The sequence below is a fragment of the Urocampus carinirostris genome, chromosome 11, assembly GCF_059441175.1.
Source record: "Urocampus carinirostris isolate Australia breed hairy pipefish chromosome 11, RoL_Ucar_1.0, whole genome shotgun sequence".
Classification (NCBI taxonomy): Eukaryota; Metazoa; Chordata; class Actinopteri; order Syngnathiformes; family Syngnathidae; genus Urocampus; species Urocampus carinirostris.
The window spans coordinates 5,771,142-5,784,061 of NC_142359.1; the positions used below are offsets into that span (position 1 = coordinate 5,771,142).

Consider the following 12,920-nt stretch of genomic DNA (forward strand, 5'->3'; position numbering starts at 1 on the left):
CATGACATAGGGCTAAACCTGTCCCCTGTTACAGAGCTTAAATCAGTCATTATTAATTAAAAAAAAAAAAAAAAGCTCGTATTCGATGATTGTTTAAGATTTTGAACATGTTCATTAACCACATTATTAAAATGACAACAAATTGGTTCCCACTATAAATAAGCACAAGGGGATAGACGTTATGGATCATACTAAAGGAAATAAGGTTGATTCTAGAGTGGTACCCACTCTTATCTCCTTGAATAGGTTTCCTCCAAATATTTTGTTACATTAGAGTTAAGTGCCTAAATCAAAAGCCATCATGTTTTCTATAGAACTTGGAGAGTAAAGGGGGACGGTTCACACTGGGACACGACATATGTAAGAGATAACAATAAAAATACACTAAAAACTGAAATTGACGTGAGGTAAGGCACACCTATTATGTCGAGACTGAAATGATTAAAAAAAAAAAAAAAAACATGAATTTATTGGATTTTTCTTATAACAAGTCACCTCAAACATGACTGGGAACCAAGTATTTGAGTGCAATTGTGCTACAATCAAAGTAATGCATTTTAAAATAATTTATCCAGCTTCCATATTTATGTGTCCGTGTCCTATACGGTAGTGGGCAGTTAAGCACACAAACTATCGGCCTATTCTTTACATCAAATGGTACATTGTGTGTGGGTCATACTGAGACTAAATGACCCACACACTCAAAATAATTCAGGCATTATAAATTCCTACAGCCTTTTTATTATGAAAAACACAGAACTTGGAGCTGCCCAGCTTTTCAAAAATTAAAACTGCCTTTTTTGATTAAAATCTGATTTTAGAATATCATTGGCCACAAAAGGTATACTTCATGGCCTTTTTTCTAAATATAGTGTTAGAATCCTGAATTTAAAGAAATGGGTAATTTGAAAGCATTAAGTAGGAGGAAGTAACCTTAACACACTATTATTTGGTTTCTGTTGCAGCCATCCCTACTTTGTTCTGTTCACATCAAATTTGGTTTGAATCGTAAATTACGTATATCGTTACGTTTCCCCGTTTTGCATACGATCTTTGATCATTTAAATTCTGTACGCCGTGTAACAATTTTATACCGGAAAAGTCGTTATGTTTATTTGTTTGGCCCTTAATCACAAAGTCTCAAAGGGCTGCACAGATTATTGCAAACCAGACTATTATGACACCATCCCCTGATCTAAAACCTTCATGAGGGTAAGGAAAAACTCAAAAACCTCAGGATGAGTCAAGTCATGTTGATTTGTTTGGCCCTTAATCACAAAGAGTCTCAAAGGGCTGCACAGACCACAGATTATTGCAAACCACAGACTATTATGACACTATCCCCTGATCTAAAACCTACATGAGGACAAATAATACACAGATATTGTCAACATAAAATATAGGTTATTCATATGCTATAGAATAGAAGTGTGTTTTAGGCTTAGGTTTAAACATTTCCACTGAGGTTTACAGGGAGACAAATCCTGTAAAAATGCTAAGTTTTGGTTTAATTTAGTAAGCAATCTTGTTTACACAAAGTCTTTGTTTTTACTCGACATAATCCGTTCTAATTTGAGTAAATAGGTGCTGAATTATCTTTGCAAGTTTTATTATTGCAATAAATAAGGAGCAATAGGCGGAGCCTGACAGAAACTGCTATTTTGTTTCCTCCATCTATTGTGCTCTTTTTGTACAAAACCTTGTTTTGTTAAAACTCTTAAATATACAGTGGGACCTCGCTACTTCGCGGTTCCACGGTCGCGGGTTCAGAGCTTTGCGGGTCTAAAAAATAATAATGAAATAAAATAATTTAAAATAAAAATATTTTTCAAGCATTTTTGAAGGGGCGTCGCTACTTTGCAGATTTTCACTTTTCGCGGGTGGTTTTGGTACCCATCAACCGGGTCTGAAAAATAATAAAATAAAATAATAAAAATAAATATATATATATTTTTTAAGCATTTTGAAGGTGCGTCGCTACTTCGCGGATTTTCACTTTTTGCGGGTGGTTTTGGGCCCCACTAACCGCGACAACCGAGGGATTACTGTATTGATGTTATGTTTACTCACAGTGGAAACCGATCAAATAAACGAGTTCTTGTAGGAACTCACCAAGACGCTAGATGGCAGTAAACTTCCAAAGCCGCACATTGGAGCTGCCGTAGAACGGGTTTTTCTGTCGTGATTTGTCCGTACCTTCATGCCGATCTGCTCACCGGCAAAGATTTGTTGTTAAAACGTTTAATGGAACCGAAAAACTCGACGATATTGCTCCGTTTCTGAATCCTCAAAAGTCGTTCTTGCCGAAAGAAGTATTTCATCGGGTTTCGGTTCAAAGGGTGACATTTCGTCACGGCTCCAGCAACATTTAACGGACATTTACAACGGCCTTTGAAAGAATGTGTAGCGTCAATGTTGTTTGCATGTAGCGGATTTGGAAGGAAGTGAAAGTGATGGATCCTAACAGGATCATTCAAGCTCTGAGAGGGACCATCGATCCAAATTTGAGAAGAGCGGCTGAAGATGAACTCAATCAGGTGGGTGCTGAGACTATTCCTCCTCGTTGCAATATTAGAGGTGAAAGGTGGGGTGATTCTTTAAAGTTCTCTTTAAAATTTGAATGGTAAATCTCATCTCATTAGCTGCACCGCTTATCCTCAGTAGGGTCGCGGGGGTGCTGGAGCCCATCCCAGCCATCTTCGGGCAGTGGGCAGGGGACACCCTCAACTGGTTGCCAGCCAGTCGCAGGGCACACGGGGACAGACAATTCGCTCACTCATTCACACCTAGGGACCATTTGGACCGGTCAATTAACCTGACATGAATGTTTTTGGAATGTGGGAGGAAACCCACGCAAAGGGAGAACATGCAAACTCCGCACAGGAAGGTTGGTCGTTGGATTCGAACCCATTACCTCAGAACTGTGCCGCACACGTGCTATCCACCGCTCCGCCGTGCTGCCAGGTCAAAGAGCCCTTTGGTTTTATTTCCCAATGCGCCTATCTGCTTTATCTTTATTTTAGCAGAGCTGTTTGGGGCGGAGCAAGTTAGGTTTGACAATGCATACCTGTCAAGCTCCAGGGCTCCGTGCCCTTACAAACTGCCGTTTTTTCCCTTACAAAATACAAAATAATCTTACACCATATTTTTTTTTCAAACGTGTTCATTTATGTAGTTTAACATGTTTTATTGTACATGTGTTTTGTTATATCATATATATTGTTAACATTTTGTTGTGAGATACCGAGTTGCTCGACATGAATGAGGTTTATTATTAAAAAAAAGTTCAAAAATGAAGTAGCTTGGACGTTCACTGTAGAAGGAAAAAATACATGCAAATAGAATTAAGTAGAATTTTCTTATTCAAATTATGAATTCATTTTCTGCATTAAAGTATTGTTGGTAATATACTGATTAAAGGGATAACCACAAACCTTATTTCATTTTCTCCTTTTATACTTCCTTTTTTCTTAACTTTTTTATGCTACATCATCATTTGTAATATAATGCATCAAAGCAAGTGAGCCGTTTGAGAGACGGCTCTCTTTAATGAGTTCAGCCGAAAAATCCGGTTAAAAGAGACGGACTTCCTCTCACTTCATAACTACCACATGAAATCTGAGGCGGCAGATGCATGCGCACAGTAGCATCAAACGCTCACTTCGTTTGCAACAACAAAAATGATACCGAGATAGAGGCTACCGCGGCAAACTCGTTTGACTTGATTGATATGCCGTTTCGTGATAGTCTGTGTATACCGGATGGTACCCATAATTGACAAATTTGCGTTTTTCCGTACAGATTTTCTTGTACACGTCTTAATATGCATAATGCACGGCAAAAACGTACAGGTTGACAAGTATGACAATGGAAGTCTTGGAGTGTAATGCCATGCTCTTCCCTGCAGGTTTTGTTTTCCATTTGTCAGTGTAGCATCTGAATAACAAATGTAGAAAAAGGTCTGCTTCAAGTTGAGACCGAATCCTAAGCAAAATGAAAAAAGTTTTTTTGAGCATGTGTAAGTACTTGCACACACAATTCGACATAAGCTGCAATGATGAAAAAAATGGCAACAGAGAGTCACAAAGTTCCAAATTCTGTACAGTTCTGAAGGTTTTTTAAGGGGCGCGTAAAGACCTTTTGATATAAAGTTGTCCACAAGGGGTCTGGTTCATGGAGCTCGGTGTACTTAAGACTTTTAACAAAACTAAATTCTACTTCAGGTTGTAGATCGACTGACGGGCTGCTCTTTTCCGTTTTAGTCCTACAAGATCATCAACTTTGCACCGACTTTGCTTCAGATCATCGTATCCGAGCAGGTGGAGTTCCCGGTCCGGCAGGCAGGTATGCTGAATTCGGACATCCAGGTGTTGTCTCAGTGACCAAGTTACACTCCATATCCATATTGGACTACCATAACATTTCACAGAATCCCGCACCTCGAAATTAATGTCAGTAAAACAAAATAAATCTAGTTAAAACCCCCCTCTTTACCCCAACAGTTGAAACAGTGGACACCTTGCCTATTCATGATCATCTGCTTCACATACCAACCCTTTTTAACTCTTTGTTTTTATTTGCTATTTATCTTTTGCTTGTTTTTTTCTGGTTTTATTGTTGTTTTGTACTCTATGTACAGTGACCTTGGGTGTCCTGAAAAGCGCTTTGAAAAAGAACGCATTGGTATTATTGTAGTTATTGAATATTTAGGAGTAACACTGGACAATGAACTCACCTTTGATCAGCATTCTATCTACCCTGGTCATATCCCTTAAAACAGCAAGACAAACATACACAAAAATAAAAAATAATTAAAAAAGGGAAAAAGTAGCAAAAAACACACACACAATTTTTTGGACCATGGCCAACCCAAATGCCCAAAAACCCAAACAAGTGAAGCACCTCGGCACCCAAGTCGGTCATGCTTTCGTCCCTCCAGATGAAACGGGACACAAGAAAGCGGCCATGTCACTCGGGTCAGGGTGACACAACACACTGTTCTGTTCAACAGCAGTGCCCGACAGCTTTCACTGGTTTACCCCTGCCGCATCATACGGGTGCCCTGCCCAATGTCTCGCAAACCCTAGTTATAGGGTCACTAAATGTGAGAGGATGTGGAAGTAAAGCGACTGAGTGGAAGAAAGAGGAGATCGGAAGGATGCATTCATATTTCTATCCATCTATTTACCTTGGTCATATCCCTCAAGAGAGGTGACCGATAGCAAGACAAACACATACAATAACAAAGACAATAAAAGGGAAAAAATAGCAAAAAAAACACACACAAATTTTTTTGGACCATGGCCAACCCAAATGCCCAAAAACCCAAACAAGTGAAGCACCTCGGCACCCAAGTCGGTCATGCTTTCGTCCCTCCAGATGAAACGGGACACAAGAAAGCGGCCATGTCACTCGGGTCAGGGTGACACAACACACTGTTCTGTTCAACAGCAGGGCCCGACAGCTTTCACTGGTTTACCCCTGCCGCATCATACGGGTGCCCTGCCCAATGTCTCGCAAACCCTAGTTATAGGGTCACTAAATGTGAGAGGATGTGGAAGTAAAGCGACTGAGTGGAAGAAAGAGGAGATCGGAAGGATGCATTCATATTTCTATCCATCTATTTACCTTGGTCATATCCCTCAAGAGAGGTGACCGATAGCAAGACAAACACATACAATAACAAAGACAATAAAAGGGAAAAAATAGCAAAATAACACACACAAAGATTTTTGGACCATGGCCAACCCAATTGCCCAAACACCCAAACAAGTTAGGCACCTCGGCACCTAAGTTGGTCATGCTTTCGTCCCTCCAGATGAAAAGGGGCACAAGAAAAGCGGCCATGTCACTCGGGTCGGGGTGACACAACACACTCTTTTGTTCAACAGCAGGGTCCGACAGCTTTCACTGGTTTACCCCTGCCGCATCGTACGGGTGCCCAGCCCATCCTTAAGAACGCGTCCACAAACCCACTATCCTTTCACAACACCTCTCCACTCCTTTCTATCACCAACAAGAGCATTCATATTTAATTCGTAGAAAAAATCGATTTAGAATATGATTCAAAAGAAAAGTCCGAAACTGCTCCAAAAATCACTCCACTTATTTTCTTTGTAGTAGTTATCAAACAAGGGTCTACATGTTATCTGATTCTTTTTACTTTATATCAGTATGCTAAGATAAATCTGTATTTGTTGCCCCATCGTCCATCTTCTTTTCTGTTTGCATGTACACGGCCACAGCGGCAATCTACCTAAAGAACATGATCGGCCAGTATTGGCAGGACAGGGAGCCGTCGGTCGGAAAAGCGGCGTTCCCCTTCAACATTCATGAAATCGACCGGCAGCAGATCCGAAGCCACATCGCCGAGGCCGTGATCCGCTGTCCCGAGACCATACGGTGCGACCGTTCTCGCCTTCCGAACCCGATTTTAAAGATACGACGCCGTAATAACCCCGGATGTCTCGCAGAGCCCAGCTCACCGTGTGTCTCCGAACGATCATCAAGTACGACTTCCCCGGACGTTGGACGGCCATCGTGGACGAGCTGAGCTTGTACTTGCGGTCCGACAACAGCGCCAGCTGGTACGGCAGCCTGCTGGCTCTCTACCAACTCGTCAAAACCTACGAGTAAGTCGGCCATCGTTGTTTAACAAGAACTCTGGTAATAAAAAAAAAATGAAGTCATCATCAGCAATAAACAGTAAAACTGTTTTTAGAAGTCTAATAAAGCGACATGTCTCAGGCAGTGGTCCCTCTAAGCATATTCTCTGCGCACAAGAAAATCTAGCCAGCACACAAAAATGGGGGCTCAAAATTACTAATTAAGAAGCAACTCAAGTCAAAGTTACAGTGCATGAAGGTCAAAATACAAGGGTTCCCCTGACGTGTCCTAAATGCGGTATTTTGAAGTCGAAGCAGAGTAGAATGAAGTTGAGTAAAGTTAGTAGAGTTGGTTGAGAACCGGCTTCTTCGGCTCGGCTCACTAAAAGGAACCGGCTCTTTCGGGTGCTAAACGGCTCTTCAGGTTGTTTTTGCTTCTTTAATCCCAACATGACCAAATATTAAGTAAAATTATGCACAAAATGACTTAAAAGAAGGGGTAAATAGAACCAAAAAAAATACCAAAATGAAAAAGTAGTGAAAAGCTGAGAAAAAAAAGAAACAAAAGGAAGAGGAAAAAAAGAAGGAAAAATTTAGAAAAAAAGCCAGAAAAAAAGAAAAGAAAAAAGTAAACAGAGAACAAAAACAAAAAAGTAACAGCTCGGAAAAAATAAACACAATGAGATTTTTTTTTAAAGGTATTTAAAAAAAAGTAGAAAAAAAACACGTAGAAAAGAAAAAAAAGTTTGTGTTGCATTCAAATAATTTCCAATTCTATCAAGTCAATCTTGTTGCCAACATTGTACTTCCACTAAAAAATGTGATTAAGTACAGTTCTGTATCTTACAAGCGACTCAATAAGCCCCCCAAAATGTTAATATTATGCGACAAAATATATCAGGAAATTAAAAATGGGTATCTTGTGAAAGAATTGTAAGAACAAACGACATTTTTAGGCTGTACAACCTTTGCAATAGTACACGAGTCAATTCATTCAAAAGAGAAAAATATTTTTTCATTGCCGGAAACTGTAACTTGATGTCAAGTTTTGGATATGTTTGATAATTAATTATCTTGCCACACTTGGGATTATGTTTGCTCACTGTTGTTTCAAGCGCTGTTCTATTCCTCCCTTCTTTTAAGTCATTTTGTGCATAGTTTTACATAATATTTGGTCATGTTGGGATTAAAGAAGCAAAAACAACCCGAAGAGCCGTTTAGGACCCGAAAGAGCCGGTTCCTTTTAGTGAGCCGAGCTGAAGAAGCCGGTTCTCAACCAACTGCTGTGTGAACGCTCAGACCCCTGGGAAATTAGAGGGAACATTGGTCTCAGGTCAGGTTTTGGTTCTGGTCCGCTGACTCATTCCGGTTAGTCCTTCTCCCTCACTCCGCCACCAGCCAGTCAGCCGGAAAAGACCGGAAAACATATGAGGTTGGCATCGATCATAGGCTATTCAATAGAAGTGTGTCAGAAGTTTCGATTCAAACATTTTTACTGAAGTTGCAGATCTTATCTCAGAGGGCAGTGCATTCCACAGCACCGGGGCCTGAATCTTGAGCGATAGGGCGTGCATCTTTTACGTCGGGCGTACAACTTTTCAAAACGAACGTTTGCTTTATTCCGATTTCGAAATCTTTGTTCGGCGTGGACATTTCGAAATTTCGGAAATCTCATTTGGCAATTTGCATACTCGGCAGCCAATCGGAAGCCTGCATCGAATAACTTCGTGCTTCCGGACTTTCTTAAGCCTTATAAGGTCGTGCATTTGCATATCATTTTCCAAAGTAGACGCACAGAGAACACAAGATAAATGGAGAAGTGGTTAAGAATCAAGCCAAAACCTCAGCCCCAGAAGAAATATTCAAAAGAAGCCAACAAAATTGATGATGCTACAAAACGTAACGGTACATTAAAAGAATCGTGGAAAGAGGAGTTCACGTGGCTTGTAGCAGACGACGCAACGCAAACATGGCATGAATGAAGGTGAGTCAATACGAGTACATACTGACGGCTGATGGAAAACAGCCATGTCATCTACATGCAATGAATGTTATAGGGCACTGGCACTGTTGTCTATAGGGCTCACATTTTACCCGACACAGCCCTCATTCTCACTTACTTGTGGCGCAGTAGTAAATAGGTGCTTGACCCCTTAACTTTGTTTATCAATGTTTTGCCAGCCCCTCGTATCTTTACAATACCACCAATCACCGAAATACAACATGCTATACATCATTGGAAAGCTTAAATTCTTGGGATTCAAGTTACTATGACTATTTCAAACTAACCGAAAACACACCTTAATTCCAACATATACAAAAAAAATCTGCCTAAAAGCATTCCTGCATTGTTTGACAATCTTTGTTGAAATCCGTCTGTTTAGCTCCATGACTCCCCTTTAAAAATAAACAGACTCGTCAGATTATTTTCAATACTTTCGTTAGGCACTGACCTCTTGATTGACACCACGTTTTACCAATTTCAAGCTTTTTTTATGGTTCTAAGCCTGTGACCACCTATGAGGGCCTGGATTAAAAAAAAAGCGTCATGACCAATTCGGCTAAATATGTACGCATTTACTGTGTGTATTCAAATCAGGGCCGAAGGTAAAGGAGCGCAAAGCCAATCGTGATTTATTTTTATGCACCATTATTTCGCGCGAGTGTGCACAATCATGGATTCACATCTAGAAAGGGAAGTCAAACATTTACAACTCCTTTGCAATGTCTAAACATCAACCAAAGTAAGATACATGAATGCAGAGTTTTTAGGGCTGTAAACTGGTAGTTTTCAAATGGCCACTTTTTGAAAACGCCTAGACCTATCCTTAGTAAAATGTGTAAAATGGAATGTTTAGTATCTTGGATTGGGATTCGAGGCCAATTTTACAGGTACAGTAAGAAATTGACGTAAATGAGTTCATTCTTACCTTGTTTGGGCCTACGGCTTAAAATCCAAGGTCGCTTATACAAACTCCAAATTGAGTTTCGCTCTTATATTTGAGCATGGAGCAGGTACCCCTTGTAGTCTGGCATTTACGGTATTTATTTATTTGTGCTGCGATTGATGCCGCATTTGCTTTCAGGTACAGGAAGGCGGACGAGAGGGAGCCCCTTCTGGCCGCCATGCAAATTTTCCTGCCCAGGATTCAGCAGCTCATCATGCAGCTGTTGAACGACGCCACGGTCTTGTCGGTCCTCATCCAGAAACAGATCCTGAAGATCTTCCACTCTCTCATCCTGGTACTTTGGCCGACTTTGCCTTCAGCTTCTCTCCTTGCTGCTGATGTCCATCCCTATCTTCTCCTCGCAGTATTCCCTTCCGCTGCAGCTGATCAACACCACGGTGATGACCCAATGGATGGAAATCTTTCGCTCCATCATGGACCGGGACGTCCCTGCCGTAAGACGGCTCGCTCGCGGCTCCATGATGTTTTGGGTTGTAATTCATATACTTTTGATTTTTAGGAGACTTTGGAGGTGGATGAGGACGAGCGTCCTGAGCTCTCGTGGTGGAAGTGCAAGAAGTGGGCGCTGCGCATCATAACCAGGATGTTTAAGCGGTGAGATTGGGCCATTTCTTGCAACGCTTGTACCCTACTTTTGTGAGGACCGTAGTTTAGGGACCACTAGTCTACATGTCTCCTATTACAGTGCCTCGCACTCCTCACCCATTATTTCGGACAAAAATGAGCCTCAACAGGCTTTGCGGTAGGTAGATTAATTTGAAGTGGTATATTACTATCCATATGGAACACCGGGCTGCAAGGCAGCTGGGGGGGTAGCTCATCTTCGGCACTGGTCTAGGGTCATGGGTTCAAATCCAGCCACCAGCCTTCCTGTGCGGAGTTTGCATGTTCTCCCCGTGCTTGCGTGGGTTTCCTCCGGGCACTTCGGTTTCCTCCCACATTCCAAAGACATGCATTTCCGGTTTATTGGCCGGTCCAAATTGTCCCTAGGTGTGAATGAGCGAGCGAGTTGTCTGTACCTGTGTGCCCTGCGATTGGCTGGCAACCAGTTCAGGGTGTCCCCTGCTCACTGCCCGATGATTGCTGGGATGGGCTGCAGCCCCCCCCGCGACCCTACTGAGGATAGCAGCTAATGAGATGAGATAATGAGATATTACCATCCATATGGAACACCGGGCTGCAGCGCAGCTGAGTGGGTAGCTCGTCTTCGGCACTGGTCTAGGGTCATGGGTTCAAATCCAGTTACCAGCCTTCCTGTGCATGTCCTCACCATGCTAGCGTGGGTTTATTCCTCCCACATTCCAAAAACATGCACGTCAGTTGGACGATCCAAATTGTCTCTAGGTGTGAATGAGCGAGTTGTCTGTCCCTGTGTGCCCTGCGACTGGCCGGCAACCAGTTCAGGGTGTCCCCTGCCCACTGCCTGAAGATTGCGGATAATGGATGGATGGGACAGAGGCTCTGGCAATATTATTTATTATATTTTACCAAATCATCACATACAGTGAAAGAAAATGTTCAGAAGAATTGGCTTTTGTCAAGTACAGGTTTGGTAGTTTTGGTAAATTTTGTATTGAAATATATGGTGTGTTCTCTCCAAAAGAAAATCTAAATATTCTGGCTTTTATGGCTCTTTGGGTCAAACAGGTACCAGGCCCCTGCTTTTAGAATTGAGGTCAGGACTTTGGCTTGGCCATTCTAACACCTTTATATTTTTAGTTTTAAACTATTCCGTTGTATCTTTTGCTTTATATTTAGTCGTTGTCCTGTAGAAAGGCGAACCTGTTCCCTATTTTTAGGTCTCAGATGTTCTGCAAGAATCACCCTGTATTTGTTTCCACCAATTTAGCCATCTCCCCAGTCCTTGATGAAGAAAAGCAACCCCAAAGTATGATGCTCCCACCACCATGTTTAACAGTGAGGATGGTGTTTTCAGGGTGATGTTCAGCGTTACTCTTACGCCAATCATAACGCTTTGTTTTCAGCTCAATTTTCGTCTCATCTGACCAGAAAGGGTTTTCTTCTTGCCACTCTTCCTTATAGGGCAGATGCATTCTGTGTATGATTAATAGTTGTCTTATGCACAGACGATCCCATCTCAACTGTGTATGCCTGCAGGTCTTCCAATGTGATCATGGGCCTATTAGTTCTTTCTCTGATTGGTTTTCTCCTTGTTTTGGCCCAAACATTAGAGGGACGGCCAGGTCTTGATGGTTTTCAGTGGATTTATTCTCTCTCCATTTATTTTTTTTGTATGCCATTCCTGCTGTAAACCTTTCCTAGAAGTTTTCCCTGACCTGCCCGGTGTGTTCTTTGTCTTCATAATGCTGTCTGTTCTCCAGTGTTTGCTTTCTCTGACCTCAGAACCCATCACAGAAAAGGTGCATTTAAACTGTTAGTCATTTTGGTCTACATTGGATCATTCAGAAGTCATTTGGGTGCTTCTGGAGTAAGTCAGTTGCGCTAAGTGAACAAGGGAACGGGGTTTTTTTTTCAACATCTTTTAAGTTTTTTGTTGTAAATATTTTGGTTCCACTTTACAATTGAGTCTCGCATGTTGTTGATCCTTTGAAAATATTTTAGCTTTAAGTTGGAATCCTGACAAAAGGTTATTGGGAGGAAACCTTTGCTAAGCACTGTGTAGTAAGGAGAATGTGAAGTTTTGTCTCCCCTCCTGACCATAAGTTGAATTGTTTAGTGTTTTTTCAATTCAAACTTAAAACTCAAATTTCTGTACCTCAGCTGTTTTTTTCAGAGCCTATGTATTACCATTCATTTTTTCCCCTTATAGATATGGGAGCCCAGGCAACGTGACAAAAGAGTACTTGGAATTTGCTGATTTCTTCTTAAAGACCTACGCGGTGGGGTTACAGCAAGTAAGTTTTGGGGCCACGGATCTAAGCTGTGAGCCATATCGCTCTGACTTCTGTTTTGGTGGTCTCTGTCTGGCCAGGTCCTGTTGAAGGTGGTGGACCAACACAGACGCAAGCAGTACGTGACTCCTCGCGTTCTGCAGCAGTGTCTCAACTACCTCAACCAGGGACTTTCCCATTCGCTCACGTGGAAACACATGAAACCTCACATGCAGGTGGGGGGACTCGTCAGGTCGGACGCCACGCGGTTTGGAATTTTCAAAGCAAAAGCATGACACATTAAATTTAACTCACAAACACGCAGTTGTGCTTCGCATGCTGTTGAGTGCAAATGTTTGGTCAATTTTGGGAATTTGAAAAGGTTTTTACTCTTGGCCGCCACCTCCTGGTTGCTGTCGTCATTGCAGCCCCTGTCAACTCATTCACGATGAGCCCGCAAATTCGTTGATGTTGACAAACAACTAGCAGCATTG

The 12,920-nt window shown here is 41.8% G+C and overlaps 1 protein-coding gene across 2 annotated transcripts in view; it reads left to right on the top strand.

Annotated features, from left to right (window-relative positions):
* Positions 1-2,194: 2,194 nt before the first annotated feature.
* Positions 2,195-12,920, top strand: part of ipo8 (importin 8) — a 36,293-nt gene continuing 25,567 nt past the window's right edge. For both annotated transcript variants that reach the window (XM_088347819.1, XM_088347820.1), the window contains exons 1-9: positions 2,195-2,537; positions 4,263-4,344; positions 6,246-6,402; positions 6,474-6,632; positions 9,692-9,848; positions 9,919-10,008; positions 10,074-10,168; positions 12,366-12,450; positions 12,528-12,662. In XM_088347819.1, the coding sequence (XP_088203945.1) occupies positions 2,454-2,537; positions 4,263-4,344; positions 6,246-6,402; positions 6,474-6,632; positions 9,692-9,848; positions 9,919-10,008; positions 10,074-10,168; positions 12,366-12,450; positions 12,528-12,662 (1,044 nt within the window). In that variant the 5' untranslated portion in view covers positions 2,195-2,453. The remainder of the gene's footprint in view (positions 2,538-4,262; positions 4,345-6,245; positions 6,403-6,473; positions 6,633-9,691; positions 9,849-9,918; positions 10,009-10,073; positions 10,169-12,365; positions 12,451-12,527; positions 12,663-12,920) is intronic.